The sequence below is a fragment of the Corvus cornix genome, chromosome 3 (genome assembly GCF_000738735.6).
Source record: "Corvus cornix cornix isolate S_Up_H32 chromosome 3, ASM73873v5, whole genome shotgun sequence".
Taxonomy (NCBI): domain Eukaryota; kingdom Metazoa; phylum Chordata; class Aves; order Passeriformes; family Corvidae; genus Corvus; species Corvus cornix.
This window is the reverse complement of record NC_047056.1, coordinates 44,082,010-44,108,824: the sequence shown is the minus strand read 5'-3', so window position 1 is coordinate 44,108,824 and position 26,815 is coordinate 44,082,010. Positions and strand designations below refer to the sequence as shown.

General features: G+C 46.8%; 1 protein-coding gene across 1 annotated transcript in view; it reads right to left on the bottom strand.

Moving 5' to 3' along the window:
* Window positions 1–26,815, bottom strand: part of SLC35F3 (solute carrier family 35 member F3) — a 167,835-nt gene that overhangs the window by 5,738 nt on the left and 135,282 nt on the right. The window contains exons 4-5 of the mRNA XM_039569397.1: window positions 7,124–7,343; window positions 1,163–1,288 (exon numbers count right to left, since the gene is read on the bottom strand). Coding sequence (XP_039425331.1) covers window positions 1,163–1,288; window positions 7,124–7,343 — 346 coding nt within the window. The remainder of the gene's footprint in view (window positions 1–1,162; window positions 1,289–7,123; window positions 7,344–26,815) is intronic.

Genomic DNA, 26,815 nt, shown 5'->3' with positions numbered 1-26,815 from the left:
GTGGCAGCAGCAGTGGCAGTGGCATGTGTTGCACAACAAGCTGCAGAGCTTCATCTGTCCTGACATGCAGAGCACACTGCACCCTGCTGGCACTGCCACCACCACCCTCCTGTGCACGGGCTCTGGTGGAGCAGCCCTGAGACTCCCATTCCCAGGAAGAGCAGCAGTGTCATGGGAAGGGGAACAGAACTACGCTCTAGCCTTTAATTTTCTCTGGTTTGGAGGGCCATGTCTCGAGGAATGAGCTGTATGAAACTTCATGACCTTCCTAAAGTAAGACATCATCTGATCTGAAAAAGTGAGCAGAAAGCATCGCAGCACTGTGCTGAGGGGCACAGGCAGATGCTTCTCAGTTTGGCAAGTTTCCCTGGACTGCTGGTGTTGGGGCTGCAGGGCTCTCCTGGCTAATTCCTGCTGGATGACTGGTACAGTGCAATTCATTAGCCCAGATGGAGATGTCTACATCTCCTCCTAATCTACATGTCCGAGCCAGGGTGGGTGAACCACACCCTACGAATGGTTATTCCTCACTGTGGGCTGTGACTCTGAGTGCCATGAGCAGCACAGAGGCAAGTGCCCAGAAGTGTCTCAGTCTGAGTGAAATGGCTCTGCTCAGCAGAGAAGGTGGCATCTTACATGTAGTGCAACTCATCCAGCTTCTCAGGGTGAGTACTTGGTTCGTAGGCATGTGCTTTGCATTTTAAGGATGCGATTGCTTCCATGATAAGCAATACTCTTAAGCTCAACACGGGCTATGTATGTTAGTGAAGGAGGACTGGCAAGGGGAGGTAACAAAGTGACTTAAAGAAGCTAAATCGCTGCAGGGTGCTTCCAGAATCAGTGATTAAATCCAGAATCTATGGAAAAGCAGCCTCATTTTTCATGAAGGTGGGACATCTGTAAATCTTCCCCCTGGTGGAGGAGTACTGGAGAAGACTATTCCAAGGAAATAGGAGTTCTTATCCTAAGTGAGAGCAGACACCAAAGCAAGTGAACACCTGAATGCACTGCTGCAGAGCCAGTGTGTTTATGGCAGAGCTCTCAAAGAAGGGCACATGGCACTGAACTGCACAGAAGTTTGCAAGTAAGACAGGAACAGCCAAAGTGAGTGACGAGGGGGACGAGGCATCTTTCTGTGGGGGGGAGAGCCAGGTGTGCTTACCTTGTAGAGAGCAGACATTGAGGCAGAGCCCACCACCAGGGCTATCCCAATAACAGAGTGGCTGTGAAACCCATCGGCGTACGTCATCATAACTATCCCTGCAATGGCAAATATAGCAGCCACGATCTGGTTGGAGACAAAGAAAGAAAGCAAGAAAGTGTTACTAGACAACCTCCACGATGGAGAAACAGGCAGGCAGATTTACATGTGAGCGCAGTACTTCTGCATCATCTGCTTATGTGGAAAATAGTAGCAAGCCCGGGCCAATACCCAGGGAGCAGATGCTGCCTGCCCTCGTGGTTTCCCTGGCTACAGGGAAGCTGCGGGCAGAGCTGCAAAGGAGTGGCTGCTTTGGGCATGTGTGGCAAGCCAGACCGCAGGGCTCACTGCCTCCGACTGAGCTGAAGTGGGGATTTAATCTCTGTCAGTGAGCCTCCCCATCAGTGGGTCCCTGCAGCCTGTGCGTGACAATAATACACAAGTAATAATTCCCTGGAGCTTGCAGAAAAGGCTTCGAGTCCTGTTGAAGTTTTGGAGGAAAAAGGTTATAGAAATAAACAGGGGAATAAAACTCATGCAACTACTTTCCAGTCTAGACGAATCATTGCAGAGAGTAGGAGGAATTTTTTTCAGCCAACTACGCACACCGCAATGCCTGAGGGGCGTCTCCCAAGTGGAGGGAGCTTTCACAAAGGCAGGGGACAGGCTGACCCTGATTTACCAGTCAGCAAGAAACCCCTGGCTTCTCTGGGATTGTCCTGTCAGATACCTTCAGCCTCTCAGGGTGTTAATTCTGGGGTGAATAGGGCTTTCTGTATGCTCATGCTTCCTGGCTCTGCAGGGATGTGAGGGAAGCCCTGCTTAGACCACATGCCTTGTGGCTGCACAGCTGTGGTGAGGCATCCAAGATGACTGGGATATTAGTTTATTTTGATCTACAGATGGGAAAGTGCCAGCCAACTGTCCCCCCTCCCAGGACCAGACTGGGGTTGTAAGCCACATCCACAGGCTGCAGCTGTCTACACATCCATGAGTCTCCTCTCGTCTTTCCTGCTTCCCACCAGAGATACCAGGGCTGCAGTGAAGATGCAGGGGGAAAGTCTGTGTGCCAAGCTCTGCTGCTGCCTGATGAGCAAGATGTGGTGAGGTAGCCCCTTTAACAGCTGCAGGTCCCAACCCCAGCAGCACCAGCAGCCTCTTCCCTGGGTTGAGCTGGAGACGGTGCCAGGAGACACCTATAAACCAGACAATCATCTAGCAGATACTTCCCGCACACTGACATCAACACCTTCAATTTCCCCTAGCATAAAAATGGCCCATTTTTGCAAACAAAACCTTATCAATTTCTCCACAGGTGTTGCTGTACAATGGCAGGGTGGCATAAGGCAGAATGCTGATTTATGACATGGTCAGGGTGGAGCCCAGCACATGGTGCAGAGGCTGGGTATACACGCTGCAGATTTGGAGAGGTTCAGATGCAGTGTCTTGGCTTGCAGCCCAGTTGGTATCTGGTCTCTCCACGTACAGCTGTGGGGCATCATTTCTAAAGTGAAGTTTTGTGGTGGTGTAACTGGGTCTTTTGGTCCAGGACAGGCTTCTTTGTAAGTCAAGGAGAGAACCCTCCCTGCATGACTCTACAGCAGTGGGGGGCTGTTTCAGACAGGCAGTGCTGAAGGAGCTCAGCAGTTCTCTCACCAGTGTGCTGATGCTTGTCAAATAAAAATTCAGACACTCTGTGTGGCTTCAGAGGTGCAAGAAAAAAGGTCATTGAATGAGACTAGCATGAGGTAGGTGCAGAACAAGGAAAAAGAGATTTGCCTTCATCCAACACATAATTAAGTGAAGGAAAGCTTTGCTGTTGCACACTGTGGATGTGAAAAGTTTACAATGATAAACTCATGGAAGAAAAAAATTCCATTAATGACTTAGCTATAGAAACACTGCTTCCATCTCAGGAAGTCCTTGAGCCTCAAATTGTTGGAGGCTGGAAAGTCTCAAGAGGAAATATCATTACCGGCTTTTCCTATTTAGACCGATTTCTCCAGGTGTCCACTATTGGCAGCTGCTGCAGGCAGGCTTCTGGGGCAGAGGCACTTTTGCTCTGACTAACTATGGCTCTTTGGAGAGCTGCAAGGTAGATGGCTCAGGGTTATCTGAAAGATGGCAACTCCTTCAACATCACCTGTGCTACAGATGAGTTGACAAAGAGTGGAAGATGCAGCATTTCCTGTAGCATCTGCTCCAGGTGTGGCTGTCCTCCTGTGAGCTGCATGGGGTTTGTCCAGCCTTCACGGGAGAGCTGAGGAGATCCACAACCACAAGCCAGGGCTGTGGCATCCAGCTGGCACCTCCAGGTGCATCGGCGAAGGAAGCCTGCCTCAACCCCCACAGGCAGCTGTAACGCCTCTGCACTGGAAGCTCGGGGTGCATTCATGAACTGCAGAATGAAAAGTCTCCAGCTTTGCTTTTAACGTCGGGAGCTGATCAGCTTCAGAGCACCTTGCAAGAGACTGTGGCTCTGCCTGGTTGGAAGGGAAGACTACAGTCTGACATTTGAGAGGATATTTATTTCCAAGTCCCACAGGCAGATGTGCTTTTCTATATGTTATGTACACAGGAGGCACTTGCAAGTGATGGCTCTTTTGGATCCCAAGCTGTTTTATTCACTGTAGCATGGAGGGAAACACCGAAGTCAAAGATCAAAGCAAATAAATGCAGTCTGTAAATAGTTCTTCTGGGACAGAGGTCCTTGTCTCTTCCATCAAGCATGTCACAAGTGTCAGATGAGTCTTGGCCTCACCTCGCAGTCTCCTGCTGACCTGCCAGGGGTGTCACACACACCTTCTGTGAAAGCCTTTCAGCCTGTCTATCAAGCATGTTGTTAGTGGTGGTGACAGACTGCTTGCACACCACAGAGCCCACAAATGTCACAGCACTGCAGGGTTTGCAGAGGCAGTGCTTCAGGCACTCACAGCTTCGTTATGTGTGTGTCTTCTCTGACGGCGCACAGCCCAGCCCAGCCCAGCCCAGCCCAGCCCAGCGAAGGGCGAGGGGGAAGAGCTCAACTTCATTATGGGAGGTGAAGGCACTTAAAAGTACCTGAATGGCAAGGATGGGAACTTGCAGCTTGCCCTTACATTTAAATTCCAGCCAAATTGTGATTTACAGGATTATAGAGCTAATAGTTGCACTTCTGAAGGCCAAGGAGGATACTTGTACTTGCTTTAACTCCACTGAGTGGCTGCCTTTCTCACCTTGCCCCTGTCAGTGAGCATAAACAGGGACACCCAAATTTGCAGTCAGAGCTTTGCTGTGGCACTATCCATCCTGCTGCACTGGTTTGGGGATGGAGCAGGAGCATGGGAAGGCACTCACTGTGGGGCAAGGCACTCTCCCCCTTGCAGCCTTGTCTGCCAAATACCCTCTCAAAGGGTGCTTCTAACAGGGTCAGCAGCTCTGGCACAGTGTGGCCCCGAGGGACCACGCACTTTGGGGCCGGGCTGTATGGTGGCTGCAGCCCCTGGGTCACTCGCAGCGGGGCCCTAGCAGCTGTCCTTCCTCCTGGTTGCCAGTCCCAGGAAGAAGGCAGTGTGCTGGGGTCATCCTGAGGCTATCCCCCAGCAGTGACACTCTTGCTGCCAGTTGCTTTTCACATGGGCTGTACAGAAAAGAGAGAAAAGAGAGAAGAAAATAATTGTCTCCAAAGACTCCATGCTATGTCCCTCTGCAGACAGGAGTGCCCCAGCACTCCCACTGTGTCACACAAAGCTGGGCAGTAGAACCGCTGTGCTGCCATGTGCCCTTCCAATCCCTAAGCACAAGTGCCTCCTCACTCCCGTATTGCCACATGTCAGGATGCCACAACTGCTTAAGAGTGAATAGCCCAGTCTGTCTGCAAACCCCTTCTCCCTGTACCCAGGTCCCTTGCTGGCCTGTCACCTGGGAAGGAGACAGCTGTGTTCCTTCCTGGGTTCAGGAGATAGCTTGTTCCTTCTCAGGAAGACCCCCCCATACACAACCTCACCAATGCCAGGTGCCACAGTGAGGGGCTGGAACACATGGCAGGAGCATCACACAGCCACCACTGCCCTCGTCCCTGTTCCGCTTTTCTGCTTCATTGCTGCTTTCCCAAAGTAGTGCTGATAGGAAACAAAAGACAGCTGGACATGGCCGGGACCACCACTTGGGTCTGCTTCTCTGCTCCTTCCACTCTTTCTGCCCCTCTGAAAAGGAAGGCACCCAGAACAGGATTCATCCCCCAGTGCATGTCCCCTGCCATGGCACAAGACAACCTTCCCAAGAAGCTGCTAGAAAGTCCCTGAGCATCCTGGCTCTTCCATCATGGCCATGCACTCCGGAGAGCCCAAGAAGCACCTCTGCTCCAACATGTACATGCCCATGTAGGTATCCCTACACACACAGGTTGGCTTCTTTCCCTCCACACCACAGCCATGTCCCACGGTGACAGATGGCCCATTCAGACGGAGGAGCAAGCTGCAGGTGCAGACCACAGTGGTCACCCCTCCACACAACATCTCTCCTGATGTCCCACCAGTGCTACAGCTGACAGAGCCACAAGAGACGTGAAGACACAAAAATACCTTTTTTTATTTTCATTTATCAAAATGGCCAGCATGTCCAGCTTTGATAACAATGAGACTTCTTTACCTTCAGGATCATTTCAGGATACCCTTGCTTCTGCACTCAAAAATCACAGTTAATTTGTTTTCAGGGTAAGGCTACTTGGGCAGAGGGGTGGGCAGACACCAGCTGGCCATGCCGAGCTTTTGGCAGGTACATTTTGCAACCATCCCCTGAGCAGCCTCTTGGCTGCCACCACTGAAAGGCTGGCCAAGCTTTCCTGCCAAATTCTCCTGCCAGAGAGGAATACTTCCTGAAAAGTTAACTCTCAGCTGCTCCATACAGCAACCTCTTCTTAGCACTACCAGCATGGGTGGGTGAGCAGGGAGCTCCTCAAGCAGTGAACAGGAGATGGGAATAATTGCAGTTATTGCCGTTGATCTTGATTATTAATTACTATTAATTGGTGCAGCAAGGCAGGAGGGACCCACCTTTTCCCTGCAGTTGCTCCTGGCCCTGGCAGGAGCTCCTTGGCCCCAGGGTGGTGGGTTACCCACCCACCCACTCTGCTGCCAAAGGACACGATGATGTGCTGAGGGCTGCTGGAATGGCAGCAGGGTCAGCAGGGAGCTGAGGGCTTTTCTGATAAACCCTCTGCACGTGGCTCTGTTGCTGCTGCTGCAGAGGCATTTGCGTGGGGTGCAGAACTAAAGGTGTAAGCAAACATTTGGGGTGCCACCAGGAGAGCAGCCCACAGCTGCTGGCCAGATGCAAGTCCCTGTGGACACCGATCCTCCCTCAGTGACACATGCAGACACACGTTTCGGCCACAGGTGGGCGAGGGCAGCCCAGCTCTCCTCTCCTGTCCGCAGCTGCTGCTACCTGACATGGATGCAAAAGATAACTGTCCCACCCTGCAAGCCTGCTGTCACACATAGAAAGGTGTAAAGGGCCCTGTTAAATTCCCAGGCTGGGACCAGAAGGGCATTGTGTGTAGCCAGGGCTTGCAAGAATATGCAGTTAGAAACAACCAGGTCTGGTGGCAGCCTGGGAATAGTCACTTGGAAGGCATTGGCAAAGGGTCACACATCCACAGCAACACAGAGATAGCACATATCCTTTGTGACACACTCTGGAGCAAGTTACCTCTTTCCTGAAGCAATATGCACAAAGGCACTGGGCTGGGGGAGCCAGGGGCTCCAGGAGATCACAGGCACCTGGGAAGGCTGCAGGGAAGGATGCATCCCTGCTCTGCAAGGACTTCTGTGCCTGCTCAGCTGTCTGCATGGGTGCTGCTTGACTCAGCTGGCAGGAGGCAAGGGGTAAAGGAAAGACACAAGGGTGAGGGGGAAGAAGGGAGACAGATAAGGAGTCACTTACCCTCACTCCCATGAACCTGTCCCTCAGAACGATCCATGAAAGCAAGAACACAAAAGCTTTGTTGCAGCAGAACAACACGGAGACATCCGTAGTGTTTATTTTCTTTATTGCATGTAAGTAAAGGTAGTTTGTGAGTGTCCAAAGAACACCAAAGGGTGCTGCCTTGGTAAAAAACACCTTCAAAGTCAAGCCATTGTCTCCAAAAAATCGGCAGCACTCCCTAAAACAAGGAGAGAAAGGCAGTGTTATTACATAAGCCAGTCACAGTCTGCAGCAAATAGATGGCTTTTTTTGCTCCTCTTCTCTTCCTCTGGGGAAAGAGAGGCACACACCTTAAAGAGGAGAAAAAAATCCAAGTTTCAGCTTCTGCTGCAACAGCCAGCACCTGCACAGGGTACAAACAGGGAGGGGCTGCAAACATGGGAGAGGGCTGCAAAGAGCAAGGGGAGAGGTGACAACAGGAGGTGAAATCTCACTCTTTCCCCAGTCCTTTCACATCTTGAAGCAGTGTGGGGTCATCCTCCACCCTTCACCCCTGTGGGCACCAGGATGCTGAGGGCCCAGGGTTGGCAGCAAAGCCCCTAGCTCCCTGCTCCTGCTGAAGCCATGGGAAGCTGGTGCCCATCCGATCTGCTATGTGGAGCTTGCAAGAAGCCTTGCAGGAGTCCGGTTTGGGGTTTTTCCACTCAAGGGGTGGGACCTGGCTCAAATCTCCAGCACCATCAGGGCAGGAGCAGGAGGGGGTGGCAGGCAGCTGCCTGCTCCCACTGGGGTGAGAACATGGCATGGTAGCACCAGGGGACACGCTGGATCAGCTGCAGCAGCAGTGGGGAGTCAGGAGCTCGTGTGTGCAATCCAGGCTGGGGATGCTGTGAATCCCTGAGCAGGAGGCAGCCTGAGCAGGTTCAGCCTTGGCACAAAGAGCAGAAGCACCAGCAGTTTGTTTGTGTCCCGAATGTGGCAGTGGGCAACAGGACACAGGAGGTGATGAGGTGCAGCTTGGCCCTGCTGGCAGAGTTGGGATGGGGCTGCAGGGGTGGGGGGGGAGACCTGCCTACAGCATGTTCCTGCCTGGCAGCAGAGCTGGGAGCTGCCGACTGCATGGAAATTCAGTAACACAAAGAAGGAATGAATCAGCCTGCGGGGCTGGGACTGTGGCCAGCAGCCTGCAAGGTGTGTGGGGGGCAGCCAGCACAGTGCCCTGGCAGGCACTGCCATTGCTTACTTTCAAACCTGGAAACTCCCCAGGGCCCTGAAGTACTTTATTGGGGTGTTTTGACAAAACCTGAGCAGAATTAAATTTCCCACTGACAATGATGGACAAATAGGTTTTCACTGCTGTCATGAATTTCAAGCTGTTTGTTTCCTGAGACTGGGCATGTAAAGATCATTATTTGGACTCTGATGAAAGCATTGTTTTGATCCACTTTCCTAGAAGACAGGGCTGTACCAGATGAATACCCAAAAAAACCCGTATCCATTCTTTGAGGCTAATCAGATCTCCCCATCCACAAGTCTACATCAGCCCACAGCCCTTCTGCTGCAGCAGGTAGAAGACTGCAAGATAGAGGAAACACATTTTTTGTGTTGATTGGCTTTTGTTGCCTGCCAGTCCCTTGTATCAAATCATAGCTATGCAGAACTTGCCCGTCTCTGGATGTGATGAACCTGTACTTTGGCTGCTGTACACGGACACTTTCATTTGAGCTGCTGGTTCTGCACTGTGTCACTCCGTGTCCCTTGTCCTCTGCAAAACTGCCTCCTGGCAGCAGCCTATTCCCTGCCACACCTGTTAACTGCCTCTCCGTATCAGTAGAAGAGCTGCCCATCTACACCACAAACCCCAGCCCAACTTCTCACCTGCTGGAGCCGTGCTGGGCTGTTCAGGGATGCTCATGACCCTGACAGATGCTGCCTATGCTCAGCATGTGGCCTGGATCCATTCTTTCCTTCCACAAACACTATACCCACTTCAAGTCTGGCCTTCAGTCCTGCACAGCACTGACTGTACCAGCCACTTGCCACAGGCGACACCGGGAGTGCAAAAGGAAGCAGACACATTGCAAAAGCCAGTCCCAAACTTCATTAGAGGCTTAAACCTGCTTCCTAAGACACTGCGAGGGTTGACTGCCAGGGTGTCATAGGCAGCCAGCCTCATGCTCTGAAAACAAAATACACAGGCACAGTTTAAATTAAATGACGTGAAACAAGATTAGTATGAGAGGAACAGAAACACTGTACTCAAATGAAAGGACAAAAATGGAGTTTATGTTGGGATTCATCCTGGGGAAAACAAATTCCTCCTGCCAAGAATGTGCTCCCCACACACAGAATTAGCTATCACTATTTCATATGCAATAGAAACATGTGCTTTTACTGTCTTGTGGGCCTGATTCTTGTTCAGTAAATACCACTGGATTCATATGATATCACAGCCCAGATCCCTGAAGCATCCACTGTAGTGCCATGACGCCCCAAAGGACAGCCTTGCCCTGACATGGATCATGACCCTGAGCTGCAGTGCCCACTTTGGGAGACTCCTCTCTCTGCCCTATACAACAAAGCTTCCTTTTAGCTGCTTTGGCTGGTTTCACCAAGCGTGAATTGCTTTTCGTAGGCTGGCTCCAGCTTTCAACAGAAACCTCCTTATGGCAGAGATTTCCTTACTCAGCCCAGTTGTAAGGAAGCTTCTCCCCGAGGACTCCTAGGGCTGTGGAGGGTGCTGCCAGCCATGCACCCACATCCACAGCAAGCCCTGTTGTTCCAAACAGGGGCACTCCTGCAGATGGGTTAGATGGCTGCCTTGGACTGGCGTCTTCAGTGGAGTACGAGGAGGAGCATCTGGGAGAGTGTGGCATAGTTTGTGCACCAGAATGGCTATGTGACATACAATAAACCTCTCACAATTAATTGTCTCCCCACGTTTGCTACTGCTTACTGGGAAAACTGACTTTTCCTTGGTGCCGTAGCATTTGATGAAGAGAGTTGTCCGTGAGTAACAGTAGATAAATAGTTATGGGAAGTACGGCAGGACTTTGGTATAACCTACGCTGTAAGCTCAAAACAGTCAGGGATGACTCCAGAAAAAACAACCTTCAGCTTAAATATTTTGACAGAACATTTGAACACAGCTGTTCCTGCTGTCCACTAATTTCTGGGCCCAGCACAGACATGGGCACATCCCCTGTGTTAACTCCCACACTGTGTTAAAAGAGAAATTTTCATCTGAGATTGACAAAACCTATTCCTGGTCACATTACCAGAAATCCTGTGCCTGCTGCTCTCATCTGCCTCCTCAACCTGAAAGCTGCTTTGGTGCTCTCTTGACAATACAGTTTTGCTTGCTGGGATCACCCTGCTTTGCCCACAGAATAGTGGGACTTTGGGTGTGGACAACAGCCAGAGAGCATAGAGGAAAAAGTTGATACAAAGCTCAGGTGTACCCTGGCCCTGTGAATCCCCAGGTCATGCTGAGTGTGGCCCCTCTTCGGCAGAGAACCCGCCCTGAAGAGCCCTTCTGCTGAGATGATCTCCCCCTTAATCTCTGTAATCCTCTATGTGAGGAGTAAATTCCTACAAGTGCCAGGCTGTGTGCAGGTAAGGTGGGAGCACACAGCAAGGAGCTGTGGCATTGTAGGGTGTAATGCTGTATTTTTGAGATAAATGATCTTCCTGCATCATTTTCCTCAATTCTGCCATCATGAGCTGGCGCTCCATTGTCATCACAGCATTTGGTTTAAAATGTAAATGCAAGGCATTAACAAAGGCAACAGCCAAAGTCTATGTAAGACTGGAATGGAAATGTCAGAGGGAGGATACTGGAAGAGAAATGTACTGGCTCAATTGCTGCAGCAGCAATAGAAAAAAGTTTCCTTCCACCCAGAAGTGCCACGTCCACATTCAGCCAATCTGAAGGCTCAAGAGTGAAATAAACCGTGGGATTACACTGCGGGGAGGAGGTCTCCATGCGAACAGAAAGCACTGCAGCCTGGTTACACGTGGCCCTTGGGAAGTGTTTCCAGTGAGATGTGGCACAGTGGATGTGCTCGCCAAGGGGTGTTGCTGAGGGCACTGCTGCAGCAAGCAGCCTTGCTGTGTGTTGGGGTAACGGGATGGCGCAGGTGAGAAAGAGGGGCAGAAACTCGGCCTGGTCACACTACTCTTCCTCAGGATGTCAACTGGTAGGGGTGACAGCTGGGAGCAGAAGTGGCTGTGTCGCTTTCAGGGCATCCTATTCATGGGAAGACAACAATGAAGGCAGATGGAAACTTGCTTGTAGTTTCTAAAATAAAGCAGTGGGCACCACATGGCACCACTGAACTCACCTTGCTGCTGCTGTGGCACAAGCTCTCCACCGCAGCAGCCCCCATGCAGGGCTCAGCGAGTCCTGACCAGCACCCAGGCAGGTGCTGTACATGCCAGCGGTCCTCTCTCCCAAATCGGGATTCTGGTCCCCTGCCACTTGTCACTTGGTGGTCTGTCAGCTTGGCCTGAAGGAGATGTGTAGTGTCACTTGGAAACAGCATGTAGCTGCTACAGTACTACAGGAATTGGGGTAAAAGATACTACAGAAAAGCCTAAGGCACAGCAATCTTCCTGTTGGTGTCTTAACTCTAAATTGTTTGCTGTTTTAGTTGTCACGTACTAGATCTTGTTCTTCATCATACTCTTTTTAGTGTGTATGTTCATTAACCCAGCAAATCACAAATTACCTCTACCCCATTAGGCAGGTCTCCAGCACAATACTAGCAAAATAACTCCATCACTGGAACCAAGCATCCCCAGTGAAGTAGATCAGAAGTCATCAGTGCCAAAATTCTATGCTAAGTAAGAGTTAATTGTATTGAAAGTAGGTGTTGCAGTCAAATAAAACTAGCAAATAAAATATGACAGCAAAGCTCCACTTTTTCCCCACTGAGTTCACAATTACATATTTAACACTATTCACCTTCCACTGCCTGTTTTGTCTTTAACCATTGCTAGGTAGTCTTGATGTTTCCCCACTTCTCCGAACCTCGAGAAAATGAATTTATAAAATTTTGCCAACACTAGAAGGAATGCTTTTTTCCCTATTTTGAGAAAAAGAAAATCCCACCTATGAAGAGGAAAGGCAGACAAGAACCAGAAAAAGTACACACAGTGTGCTGCCCCAGGCCAGGGGTTTGGTCTCCTGATACTCCTGCGGAACAAACCAGTGCCAGAAAGGTTTGTAAGCCATTGAAACTGCCATTACATCTTTGGGAATTTTGCAGCAAAGTAGAAAATTTCTGGGAGTAATACACATCCTAAGGGAATACTTTTCACAAGCCAGTTATTTCTCCTTTCCAGACTGTTAACTTTCACTAGAATTTTTTCATTGTCTCAATGTTCATACTGGAGCCTTTTTCTTGAAACCAGGTTTGGATCTGCTGTTGCTCTTAGAGGGTAATATTTCTTCTTTGTAGACTGTGCTTCTTACTTTGACCTTGCAAGGTCTGTACCTGCAAATTGAATTTGGCTAAATTGCTTCTGATTTTCAGCAGAGTGAGCATCACCTCCCTGGAGCACAGCAAAGCCACCACTGTGCCAGTGAATCCGTCTTCTTGATTAGAGATTGGCAGGCAAAACATGTTTTGCTAATCCCTGCACCAATTAGGCCTGCATGGATAAATAATCTGCAGATGTGCAACAGTCTTACATTTTCTGTTCAATGTACAAAAAAAAAAGACATGGACTGAAATGTCATGCCATGTCTTCTGGGAGCACTCGCAAGCCAGTTGTAGTAAGCAAAAGCAAAGCAGACAGGCAAGATGCCCTGACAGTAACAGGAGAGAAGGAAACTAGACTCAAGTTTATTTTCTCCCAGTGAAAAAAACCCACGAGGACGTTTTTTGTAATTCATCCTGTTAGGACCACAGCATCTCTCACACATTAAGTGGAGGTAAGTATGACTGCTGTACAGATTAAAAAATGAAAGTTAACTCAATATATTCTTCAAGAATTGTCTCCAGAAAAGTAGATGTGTTTTGCAGAAAAAAGGATCATGCCTCCAGCTCTGCTTCCCTCCCCTTTGAGCCAGCACTGACCCAAAGGGTAGCCGTGACAAAATCAGCTTCTGAGGTGGGTGGATTTCAAAGCAGTGGGAGAAAAGGGTGAGCTCATGAAACCCATTTTACAGATGTGCAAGCTGGGGCACAGAGAGACAAAGTCACTGGATGATTTAAAGTGGCAGGATGAGGGCTGCCTGTTGATTGCACCTTCAGAGAGATGGGGATTTGCTTTTCCTGCATGTTTATTTTATAGCCAGCTCCTGTTACTTATCAAGACAGTCCCTGTGTGCCTTTTTCCTGAGTCACCACAGGTTCACATGCCAGCAGAACAGTTGCACAGAGGCTCCTGTGGTGTGTCCCAGATCATAAAATGCCTTGAATAAACCTGCTAGCCTCAGCACTTTGCAGAGAGATGCCCAGGACTCCTGCCATGGCTTTTATTGCCTCGCTGGTCTGAGGCTTCTACAACAAAACCTGTATACCCCTGCCTGCAGCTCTCCCCAGGAAAGTTGCTTTCCAGTGCTGGGAGGGCACAAGCTTCTCCTCAGCTTCCATGGGGCAGAAGTCTGAGACCTGTCCTGGGTGTGCTGGTGGGCCTTGCCTGCCTTGCTGCCTGCAGTACCTACTGTGGAATGCCGTAGCCCACGGCCAAGGACCTGTTGCTCTTCAGAGATGTCTGTACTTATCCAGTCCAGTCTGTCTGTGCTGGGGATCTGTCTGTGCTGCAGATCCTCGCCCTTCGGTCTCTCATTATACCCTTCCTAACGGGAATGGCAGCCCTTCAGCCCTGGAAGTAACATCAGCCCCAATGACAGCACTGGTTTCTGGAGACGGACGCAAAGGGTGGCTTCTCTAAAATACTCTAATGGCTTGTTAATGCCTATCATCTCATGCATATTTTTCTGTAAGCATGTTATTAAATGCAAGAAATTACCATAGAAGCCAATCAAGCATCCAGCTGCCACTTTTAAATATCTGTGCCTGCGACTGACCATTACTTGTTTCTATGCTTAGTTTGGGGCTGGTGTTCTGCCTCTAAACTTCTATCTGTTCTGGGAGTTTCCAGCTCATATGCAGAAAATATATTCTGATAGGCAATGGAATGAGAAAATTGTTTTCTCTTAAATTAAACAAAAGTAAATGAAATAAAAAATCTCCAGACTGACCTTCTCTGAACTAGAGAGGCAGAAGCAATTGGTTTTGCTTGGCACTGTGCACGTGCCAAGCTAGATGTTTGCACAATAAATGCTCCCAGGAAATGCTTAGCTATGGATTTACATAATACACCAGAATGGCTCCAAAAGAAGCAAATAATACAAATCTTACAAACCACCTGAATACACATTTTCAAGACAAGTCTTAGCACAGACTCAGAAGCCTTAATGAGAGACTGTTTAAACTAACATTTAAATAAAAAAAGTTTAAAAGAACAAGACCGAACCACATTTTGGAAAATGCAGCAAGTATTCCTGGCAAGAAGAAGCTTTTAATGTGACAAGATGCCCTCAGCAATCAGGCAGCTGAAATGATAATGAATTATCCAACGTTTTCTGCCTTTACACCCCAGAGGTACCCAGAGCCTGCAGTACTTTATGCTCTTCTAGACAACTGGCATTATACAAATAAAATGCAAGACTGTTGCTATGTGCAAGCTCCAAACACCCACAGACCAGGCAGGCATCACACTTGAACACAGAAATGAGCTTTTTAGTTACACTCAAAGATTGCTTTGTAGAGCACCTTGTTTCTGAGCCCATGAGAAATGAAACCCTTGACTTGACCTGGTGTAGCACTCAGCATTAGCCTCAAATTTTTGTTAGAGCCCACCAGAGCAGTGGCCAGGAGGTACTCAGACTGGACATTCCCCTCCACAGCTGCAGTGCCTGAAGCTGAGAGGGGCATGAGGGAAATGAAAGCTTCAAAGGTTCCTGGGGGTTACTGGCATGCAGAGGGAGTGCAAGCAGAGGGAGAGCTCCTGCTGGTGTTTGGGACAGGGCTGGAGGATGAGCTGGAGGGAACTGACCCATTTACTCGGTGGGGTGTGATGAAGAGTATGTCTGGACCCACTGCCATGCTCAAATGGAGAACAGGGAAAGGACTGTCAGCTCCAACAGCACCACATACAGCCAGGCACAGGCAGCCACGGCAGGGTGTGAGGAGCAGTTAATGATCTGTATTGAAGCTAATGACAGTCCTTGGGGAGCTACGGAGCAAGCTGAGAAAATGAGCAGCAGCAAGTCATCAGACAGTATTTACTCAAGAGTTCAAAAAAGCCCAAGAATGAAATAGGGAATTCATAAGAGGGCTCTGTAATTCCCTTAAACCAAAAAATTCTTGCCCAAAGCAAACATTGCATTGATTCTTTAAATCCAATTTGTGCAGTGACTGTGGCTGGCTATTTGAAGATGACCATTGCTAGTTAAAGACTGCTCTGCATTACCTCTTCCTCCTCCTGGGTTCATCAAAGAGTGACAAAGACAGGGAATGCCCAGTTCAAGGAGCATGCTGGCACTGGTGAGCAGGTGTCCTTAAGGCCTTAGCCCAGCAGGAGTGCTCCTGCTTGTACCATGTACCTAATGACTGCTGCCATCCTCAAAAACAGGATGCTGACTGCTTGCAGCAACTTAGTGCTAATGAATTCAGACCTTCCTGAGGATCTCCCGCTGCACCAGTCATGTGGAAGTGGCCTGGGGTTGCTGGGTCTCCAGAGGGACCTTTCCCCTGAAGGCTCTTGCTCCTCACTTTTATCCTGTGCAGCTGCAATTAGAAAAACTCTTTGGGCTCTGCCTGCCTGAAGGGAAGGCCTCTCACCTTTGCAGGTGCAGCTTCTCCCAGACAGGGAGCAGTGCAGCACCATGGCCCCTCAGCATCACCAGCCTCCCCAGCCACCTGGGCCCAGCTGTGGGGGACACACTCCAGTTCTTGGGAAGGGCATCCCAGCTATCAGAAGAGCTGCTTCAGGGCCCCTTTGCTTGCCCACGGCAGGAGGGTGTTGCACTAAGGAGCAGGGGTTGTGTTTTGGGTGGCTTGGGAGATGCACTGGCACCAAAGTTACAACTAAACTGTGTCCTACATGGCGCAGTATGAGTGAGTTTGCTAATGTTGGCCTTTAGTTAATCAAACTGTTTTTTGGAAGAAAACCCGAACCACAAACCCACATTATTTTTAATCCACTGTAACCCAAGTGGATTAGGCAATTCCCTGCAGGTCCCAGCAGTTTGGAGAGGCACTTTAAGCAACGCTTCAGTACTTCATTTACTGAAAAGATGAAAAGCATGAAAAGCCTTCCAGGGAAAGCACTTGGAAAGGGCACCAGGAGGCTGAATTTCAGGTCCATAGTGACGGTCTATCACAAATTTTCAGTATGAGCTTGGATGAGTCCCCAGCCAGCCTGTCCCCCTGTGGCAGTGGGGTATGAGGGTACAGGCTCGCTGTTATTTCCCAGGGCTGTGTTGAGGTAAATGCAGTCAAGCATTTGTGCGGCATTTGGCGTGTGGTGAGGGACAGCATACACAAACTGAGGCAGAGAAAACCTAAACATTAGACTCTCAAGGCTTTGACTGCCGGAGTCAACATCATCACTGCTCTCCGTCATCATCCAAAATTTCCATTGACGTCAGTGGATGTTCTGGGTATGAAAGGCCTGCAGACTCTGAAACTGTGCAGCAATTGCTTGTGGATATCTTAAGTTTGGCCTGATGTGATTTATATCTAGCTTGTCCTCTTCAGCTGTGACCTGAACCACTTAGTACTTTTTGGAATAGTCAGAATGAAACTTTTAGGAGAAACTGGCCAGCTGGCCTCCTGTAAATTAGATTTTTGTAGTGGTTGGCATAGGCAGACCAAAAAAGTATGCAAGAATAAAATGCTTTTCTAGTAGTTGCTGTCTTGGCTTCTGTGCTGTGCTGATACAGAAACAGGGTGCCAATAGGAGGGGGAGCAGTGCTGCTGTGTCTTGGGAGAAGGAACAAGAGGCAAAAGAAGGAGGAGAGAAATATCTCTGTAATAAAACTGGCTATGCAAACACCTTGAGACAGCTGTTACTGAAACGCATATATATACCCTCACATACATATTTAATTTGCACCTTTATGCCTGTGGATTGTCAGAGACACTTTGTGTGGAGATACGGCTCCAGCTGGGCAAAGCCCTGTTAGCCCTTGCTGCTGGCACTGCCAGCCTTGGGCCAAGGGCATAAACTAATCAACTTCATAGCCTAAGTACTGATTGTTCAGCACCATGATGGGATACTGGGGCTTGCTGGGAACAGGAAGGCATGTGAGTCAGGCACACCATTAACTTGGCAGCTAGTCTATGAAAAGAAAGAAAGTCATACAAAAAAAGAAAGCTGAGAGTTTGCTGACATAACAGAGTAGCTGACATTTACAATGCACAAATTGCCCCTAGATGCATTAAATAAACGGGATCTAGAAGGAAATAATCTTTTCTAAATACTTGTATTTGTGGTCATTTTTAGAGTACGTCCTCTCAAGAACAGGTGAATCTTTTCTGTTTGAAGTTTGTTTGACTTTTTAGTTGCACTGCTGATGTCCATTTAACACAAAAACAGAGCACTCTCTGCCCTGTACTCCCTTACTTTCTGTTCTTCAGCAAAGTCATCCCAATCCTACACACAGCAGCACAGCAAGGAGGGGACCATGGAAGTGGAGTGAGGAGGTCTCAAGACTGTGATGGTATCTATACCCTCATCCCAGAGCCTGATTGAACAGCACCCTCCAGAGCACAGCAATCTTTGAAAAGCAGCCTGTGAAAGATTGAGAAATTCAGCAGTCACATGAGGTGAACGAGTACAGCTGATGAGTTTGGTGCCAAAAGGAGGGGGTGTTAGAAAATATGATGTCCATCGCTTCTGAGATTGAGATTTCTAAGCAGCTTTACTTGTTTTGACCTTTCTCCCAATAGGCTAATCCTTCAGAAAACACTGATGTTGCTAGTTGCATTAAATTTGTGTAATGCCTTAGTATAAATGGTAAAAACAGGGCAATATATAACAGAAATTGAATGGCTTTCATTTCTGCTACTGGGACATTAAGGTCTCTCAAGTGGCATACAGTAACTGAGAATGGCTTGAAATCAATTACCTGCTGTGCAAGAGAAACATGAAATTTTACGCTCCCCATATAAGCACTTTGTTGTTTGAACAGTAAACATGCAAATTAAAAAATACTGACACCTACTGAATTTTTAAAGGACCAGACAGTGCAGAAATGGAGCCATAGTACCTGAAATGCCAAGAGAATGTACTCATGAAGGATTAGGCAGATATAACTCCAGTGAAGAGCTGTCAGAACTTGTGTGGTTTGGATTTTTGAGGGCAACATCTCCTCTACAATGTTGTTCTACAAATGTTGGTTGAGAAGTTGTACATGTTTATTTTCATTCAATTTGCAGGGAAACAAAATACCCATTCATTGAATCAGAAGCTTCTGAAGAAGGGTACAGGTTAACAAAAAAACTTACAAAAATACTGAAATAAGTTTTAAAATTTTTTGGTTTGAACAATTTAAGTGAAATTATTCTTCTTAATTCCCAGTAAATATCAACTAAATCTATAGTGGAAAATAATGGAGGCAGCAGAAAATAATTAAAAAAATAGTCCAGATTGTACTGTACTTGGAAAGTGGTTTTATTTTCATTTCCCACCTGTGTATGCTCTTGGATTTTGCCTGTCATCCATTTGGAACAAGATTTCTTTTAAAATTTCAAAATGCATCCTAGAAAGCAAAGTCTATTAATGACCCAAGAAAGCACATTCTTGAAGAGAGGGAGGGGAATTTTTCCCTCCATAGCCTTACAAGATAGTTTATAGTTACCTTCATAAATAAGACCTGCAGGAGGAAATACTAAAAGGAAATAATAAAGCTGATCATGCACATGCCATTTCAGGAGCCTTGTCTCTGAGGAATTTTCTCCTCCCTACTTTTCAGAGTAATTAAGAAATCTGTAAAATTACATGCACATATGCATATGAGGATCCTATATAAAAGCAAACTTTTCTCTGAAGACTCTTCTCAAGACACAAGTGTACAGAGCAACAACTTCATTTTCTTTCTGAGCACGAGAGGCAGGTCTACAGTATAAATACAAGGCACAGTTGTCTTTCAGTCTTCTTGCACTCTGAGGGATCGACATCTTGATAGTTCTTTCAAGCTATTTTTATGCTTATGGGTTGATGGGCCACTCATTGTTACATGGTTCAGAACCTGAATATCAGTTTCGTGATCCATAAATATGAAGGCTGTGATCTTTTCCCCTTTATACATTCCAAAGAAGTGAGCAGGATACTGAGTTTTGTGATAGATCCTCCCTCCAGAGAGGAAGTTGAGTTACCACAGAGCAATTCTAGGAACAAGATTTGTGTCTGCTTTTGCAGCTCAGAAAATTTCCAGCTCCTTCCATCAGCTCCTTGCAACTCCCCAGACATCCCAGGTGAAAAGCCCTTGATGTTTCAGAATTGTGGAAGTAGGTAACCCTTCCCTCTCCTCCTCTGCTCAAGCCAGCACTCTCCAATTCCAAAGAAACTACAACCGGTTCTCTCCTTGAGAGATATGTCATTTTCATGGGAGAAAGGGCTACCTGTGGGTGGAAAAGGTATCTCCAGAGGTCTGCCATTAGCAGCTGCATGCCCATCTGCATCTCCTCCAGCATGTGGCCACTAACACAGGAGAACTACGAAGCACTCCACAGACAGCTATGGATGCAGAGGTCCTCCAGCAGTGTCAGGAATGGCAAACTCCATCAGAGTCTTGCCTGATAATGCTGGTGTGAACTTGGGGTCCAGAAACAGGAGAAATAGCAAGCAAATACCACAGATTCAAAGAGCTGCAATGCCCCTGTTACACATGTTGTTGCACTGGTCGGATCAGGTCTTTAAAACAGGTGTCAGCTGCCATGGCTATTAAGTCTTATGCTCATTTGAATTCTGGAATGGTGTAGCTTTATTTACCTCCCTGGTTCCTACTGGAAGTGTGGGGTGGCACATATGTGGGTCAGCCTTGTTGCCTTCACTGTTGGCTATTAGAGCAGCCACATTTGGCACTGACTTTTCTTCCAGCTGCTGTCAATGTCCCACTCTGGACTTTCCAGCCAACATCCTCCTTAGACAGAACATAGGAACATAAATACCTAATGGGGTTATGTCTTGGGGTGACTTTTTCTCAAACCAGGACAGGTTATTAGCCTGTCATTCTACAAGTAAGCAAAAGGATTATGGCACTGAGGTGATTATGCTGCTTAGAGGTTATAAGAAATGAGATCTATTTGAAGTCCCTGGAAAGACCAGAAATGAGAATGTGGTGCAGGCTACTTAAGGTGGTTTCAGATTTGCCACATTTAAAAAACAGACTTGAAGTTGAGACAGTGGATGTAACTAAAAATTGCTGGAAGCCATAAGAGTCCCTCTGAACAGGATGCTAACCACTATTATTTATGTGTTTGGATGGAATACACAGCTGTTCTTCAGAGGCAGGCGGAACTTTGTTTTGAATCTGAAGCCTTCCACGGATAGGATGCTTCAGAGTGCTCATCTGTGTGTTTTAAAATGTTATATTATTTATATGAAATATTTTATATTTTTAAGGTTTTCCTCCTACATGATAAGAGGTGATGAAGCACCAAAAGTCTTTGGCCAGAATCTGGTGCCACAGCAGTAGGAAAATACAAAGCAGTTGCATCTTGTCCTTGCTGTGCATGTGTGGGGGAATGCCAGTGTGGTTTGGATAAGGCTGTTACCGCACACCCTGCTCTCCTTCCTAGTGACATTTTTATGTACTTGTTCTTTTTAATTTATGTTTTTATTGCCTACTAAATGGTTTCTTTTGGCTCTGCTTTGTGTGAACCTCAGTGCAAAGAAAACAGTTCTGTGCAGAGAAGCACTTTGCAAACTGTCCTGAGGAGGAGCGAGCTGGTGCCTCGATAGCATATAATGCACCATCCTGATCTTGGCTGTGAATCTGCAAACTAGGATTTCAACCCAGTCATTGCTGAATGCACCAATTACTTTGTGAAAGGCTGAAAGACAGAAAGAAGCCCTTATTTGTAATGGTAATAACATAGGAACTTTTCACCACAAGATGCAGGACTCCTGAGTTAATGAATTGGAAAACCCATATGCTGGTCCAAATGCTGTACTTGTCTTTTTGGGAACAAAATTTTTGAAAGACTAATGCAGCATAAACCATCCCTTCCTTCTCTACCCATTCTGTGTCAGTGATGCAGTCACTAGGAGATGCCTGTGAAGAGATGGGCCTGGACCACACAGGAATTGCCAGCCTGGGTCCACCCAGGCCCTGTCCTATCTCTGGCAGCTGCTGATGGTGGAGGCACCAGGGACATGGCCCTTGTGAAGAAACCCATTCCCTGGGACAAGCTGCCACTTTCTTGTCTTTCTCCTCCTGCTCTCCTGCTTAATCCACCTTGGATGCATTAGCCATGTACCTTCACTCAACGTGTAACACAAGTGTAGCCCCCAGCAGTTCAGGAGCAGTGAAAATTAATTAAAATTTCATTAATTAAAGCACTCTGAAGCCCTTAGGTGTAAGCGCAGAGCTGAAGTACTTCTCTATTGCCTTTATGAATCATTATCGTAAGCTCCTGATTATCTGCACAGCTCAACTTGGACTTTGCCACCCTCAAGGAATGCTCTGCATGTGCTTGGTCTGACAAATTTGGGATTTCTTCCTGTGACAAGAAACCATCCATACTGCATGTTGTGATGGTGCAGGGTGATTGGGATTCACTAAGACTACCTCTCTGGAGAGAAAACAGTATCATTACCTTCTGGGAATTAGCACAGCAGATAGAGGAAGAATACAGATTATTCAGGGGAAAGGTACACTGTCTAGCGAGAACTCCTGGAAGACTTGCAAGGAGAGCCCTTGCTTTCAAGTGGCAAAGATTGACTGCTGACAATAAACTCGAGATGACTCAGAAACATGGTATCTGGATTTGTCTCAGAAATGTGACTGTGACATTTGAAAGTGTCAAATGAAAATGACAACTTTTAACATGGATTTCCCTTAATCAGAATAGATCATGCATTTCATGCTGGAAATGTTCTGGCTGTTATCTGCTTCTGTGCTATTACATTTTGATGTGCCTCTGGTAATGGCTTTAATAAAATGTCTGGAATAGAGCCTGTTAAACAGTTTTCTTAGATTTAGATCCTCAGATACCATGGGATTGACTGTAGCACAGATGAACATCCTTTTATGATAGAAGATTTCTAAAATAAAATGTAAGAATATTAGGGAGGACCCTCCTGTACTACAACCTGATTTAAAGTCACGAAAGTAATTTCTGTTCTTTGACTATTTATGACTAGAGGAGTAAAGCTCCTTCTAATCTACATCAGTGAAGCATGTAGCGTATCCACTCTTACAGCACTCACTTTCAGCTAAAATGAAACAGCTTTATGACACACAGCTGCAGTTTATGGCATCTCCCTGGCTTTCATGGGTAGAGGGAGTAACAGGGAATGTGGGACTGTGATTTTCTGAGTGAGACTGTAAGGGCTGTGCAATGAGCCTCCCTCCTGCTTGGTGGTTCTGAAAGCCGAGCAACAGCGAGGAGAGCCAAGTATTTGCCAGATACGAAATTACCGGGCTCATTTGTCTTCCACCTTCTACTCCTGTGACATGCTTATTCCTTCCTTCATTTTGGAAAATGACCTTGTGATCCTTGCTTCCAGCATCACACTATTTCCAGAGCAGCTGCACAGAGAGCAGTGAAAAATCTGCTCCCTGCTATTACAGAGTAAAAGCATTATGAGGGGAGGAAGCACAGGGTGTCCTTACAGCAGGAGCCAGCTCCTGCTGAAACCTTGCAGCTTGCCACCTAGGAGAGAAGTGGACCTTATCTAGCCATGATTGATGCCTGCCCTGTGGGTGTGCCTGCTCTGTCTTCATTTTAATAACACATTTTTAAGGCCCGTGACAGACTATAATTGTAAAATGGCTTTTCTGGCCCTCTCCCAGATCTGTGGCTCCAGAGGCCATCAGAACATGCTACATAATTTGGATCAGATACCCTTTGGTTGCAGTTATGGCTAGTGCAATTGCAGCCACGTACCCACATACAGAGGATTGCCCGGGAAATGAAAATGGTTGGGTTTATAGCAGAAAGCATGCAAGGAGGAGGCACAGTGCTGTTCGGAGTGGTTAAAAGCAGAGGAGACAAGCACAGTTAGCTGGCCTGTTTCAGTGTGCCTGTGAATCCTTACACATACATAGCAGGGGGTGTTGAAAAATTTAACAGAATTGCTGCTGGGGATTTATCACAGCCTACATACTCTGTAAGCACTTACCTCAGTTTAAGTTCAGACATAGATTAATTTAACCAAATAACTTTATCTGGAAAAGCATGTTTACATCTTTCTAAGACTCTCAGATTGCTTTCAGCCTTGTATTTCATAAACTGCTTTTGGTTAAGTCGGCCCAGCCAGGCTGAGCTCAGTGCTGCAAGCTTTCTGGGGGAGCTTCGCAGTGAGACTTGTCATTTGACTGCCTCTCACATAGGGTTTCCTCTTTCACTGTAATTAGTAAGATCTGGACACCTTATGTCATATTGTGACATGAACTGGGGGAGATAGAGGCATTATGTTGGCAGAAAGCAAATCTCAGGCAGAAGAGGAATCAGGCCTTTTGAAAGTCCTGTTACTTGCATCTACAAGGATGTTTGTAATTATTTGCCTTCCGGTTCACCTGCCAGGTTCTGCTACTGCATCACATGTTGTGTTACTTAGGTTCATGGTGAGGTCCGTGAAGAGGTGAGAAAAGCATCTCCCTGATGTCCTCATCCTTATGTCTGGCCTTAGAGTCAAAGAATCATAGAATCTCTAAGGTCAAAAAGGCCTCTAAGATTACCAAGTCCAACCATCATCTTAGCACCATCACCATGTTCACAACTAAACCATGTCCTCAAGTGCCACAGCCACACATGTTTTGAATATTTCCAGGGATGGTGACTCCACTACTTCTATGGGCAGCCTGTTCCAATGTTTGACCCTTTTCATGAAGAAATTTTTCCTAATACCTGATCTAAACCTCCTCTGGCACAACTTGAGGCCATTTCATTTCCTTCTGTCACTTGTTACCTGGGAGAAGAGATTGACATCACCTCACTACAACCTTTCAGGTAATCGTAGAGAGCGATAAGGTCTCCCCTGAACCTCCTTTTCTCCAAATTAAACAACCCCAGCTCCCTCAGCTGCTCCTTATAAGACTTGTGCTCCAGGCTCTTCCTGGGCTTCGTTGCCCTTCTCTGGACATGGCCTTCCCTTGGCAAGTACCGTGGGACCAAAGCCCCTCCACAGGATGCCGAACAGCAGCTGAAGAAGTCAGCACTCACCAGTTAAATGCAAAATGGCAGGTTTTAGCAGATATGTGCCTCAACCTTGATGGCAGACTCTGTGGCACAGATGCTGTGTTTGTTTCCCTGTTGAAAAAGCACCAAGCTGGTCCAGATCAGGATTTGCTGGATGCTAATTTCATACAACTATTAAGCAATAGTGATACTTGCATGGCTGTGTGAGCTAAGAAAAGGCGACACGGGCTTAGATAATGGAGATTTAATATAGCATGTCGCTAGGAGAGGAAGGGAATTAGAAGTCAATAAATAGAGAACAAAAATACATGAATGAACTGTTCAGCAACGAGAATGTGTATGGGCTTGAGTTAAGTCATAGAACCCTGAGCCCTGAGCCTGGGAGAACAAGTAAGGCATCAAAGATTAAGGCTAAGTCTCCTTATTGCTCATGGCAGCTGAAGAACATGTAAGATGATGGATGCGTTAATTAGCTCACTGCATCTCAGGAGCTGAAATAGTTGGTAGGTGGGCTGAGCCATAAACTAAAATAATCCCAGCATGTGAGAGAGGATGAGCAGGCAGCTTCAAGATTATATGGGAGATGGAAGCAAACAATGTCAACTGTCCAACAAGAAAACATAGAATAGTATCTTCAAAATACATAGTAAAAGACTAATCTATCTAATAATACTTGCTCTTTGATATGAATTTTATTTTATTGCTATGCTTGTTGAGCAAAAATGTATTTAGCATTTTCTCTTCATTATCAATAGCATATGTAACAAGGATGAATATACCAAGTTTAGGGTATGTGGTCAAAGCATTCTTAGAAGGGAGTTTTCACTAATTATAATTTGTGAAATAACAAATAAACTATTATTTTAGTAACTCCCCATATCCATTTTTACTCATGTGCAGTGCCAGAATGGGGTAATTGTGTTTTATATTGAAACTTGGAGCGTCCCCAGAGATCTTTGACAATTAAGGTTTACATGTGTTAGGAAATGGCTCACAATCACATTTAATGTATGCATAAATCATAAATCATCCTAAAAAGTAAACCAACAGACAGAAATGATTCGGTGTTGGTGAGATTTATCAAATTTCTCATCAAGATAATACAGAAAGAATTTGACAAATAATCCACAGACAGCACAAATGAGCAAACTGCAAGAAATGACTGGATTACTCCACACCGAAATCCTAGGAGGACCATAGCAAATTAAAAACATCAATTCATATTCAGGTACTAATGCACTGACTTTGCCAGTGGGCTGAAGATTGTCACTACCTACAGACTTCAAAAGGAATTATGGGTGATCAATTTGGATCTTAAAATAGATGTAGGAAGGTTACCTATGTCTCTCACACAGAGCATCAGCCATGGTGGGATTCCAGTCCAGGAGAGAGTCAAAAAACTCTTCTGAAGGGGAGTTTTCCCTTTTGGAAGATTTGTAGGCAGGTGAGTGCTGGGGGTGCCTTGTCCTCTTCCTGGGGCTTCAGCTCTGTCTGTAGGCAAGAAGGAAGGGACTTTGGGAGCAGCACCAGGCAGTGCTTTGCAGACAGATGCTTGAGAATAAGCAGCCTTCTTCCTGCTGTGGAAAGGCAGGTGTCAGCTCCCTCAGCAAACAAACTCGGGCCTGATCCTGGAGACCGTGCTTTTCTATCCAGACCCCCAGAGTAAGATGCACAAGAGAATTTTTTCACCCCAGTCAAGAGCATGACCCCACACTGATCCTAGAGCAAGAAAGCACAAAATCTGTGGCTTCACTTTCCTTTCAACAGTTTGCAGTTTACAGGAGAGCTCCTGATCTGCAGGATGTTTTATGAAGTCTGTCAAAAGTAAAACAGCCTGTTACCTCCCTGGGACGGTTCTTGCAGGGTAAAGGGGCTCAGCATGTAGCTGACATCAAATGGTGCCTGTGTACACACACAGACATGCACACACGTATGTACAACACCACAAGGAGACATTTCCAACAGCTTTTACTACTGGTTCACCACTCCTTCCAACAGAATCATTACAGTCCCACCACAGCCTTCAGTAAGAATAGAGAATCCAGCAGCAGAACCTCAAAAATGCTACCCAAAATATCCTGACACCTCACTAAATCTCAGCAACAGAGTAATTCAGAGTCATAGTGCCCTGTGATATCCTTATCTGTCATTCCCTTCCCCCTCTCCCCCTCAAGGTACCTAACACAAAATCTGGCTCATTTTACTGTAAATGTGCAGGAGGGAATCTGCTAAATTTGGCTCTATCAATACTGCACCTACACAACTAGAATAAAGAGCTTCAGTGTTTGAACTCAGCCCTTTCTCAAAACTTAATGTGCTG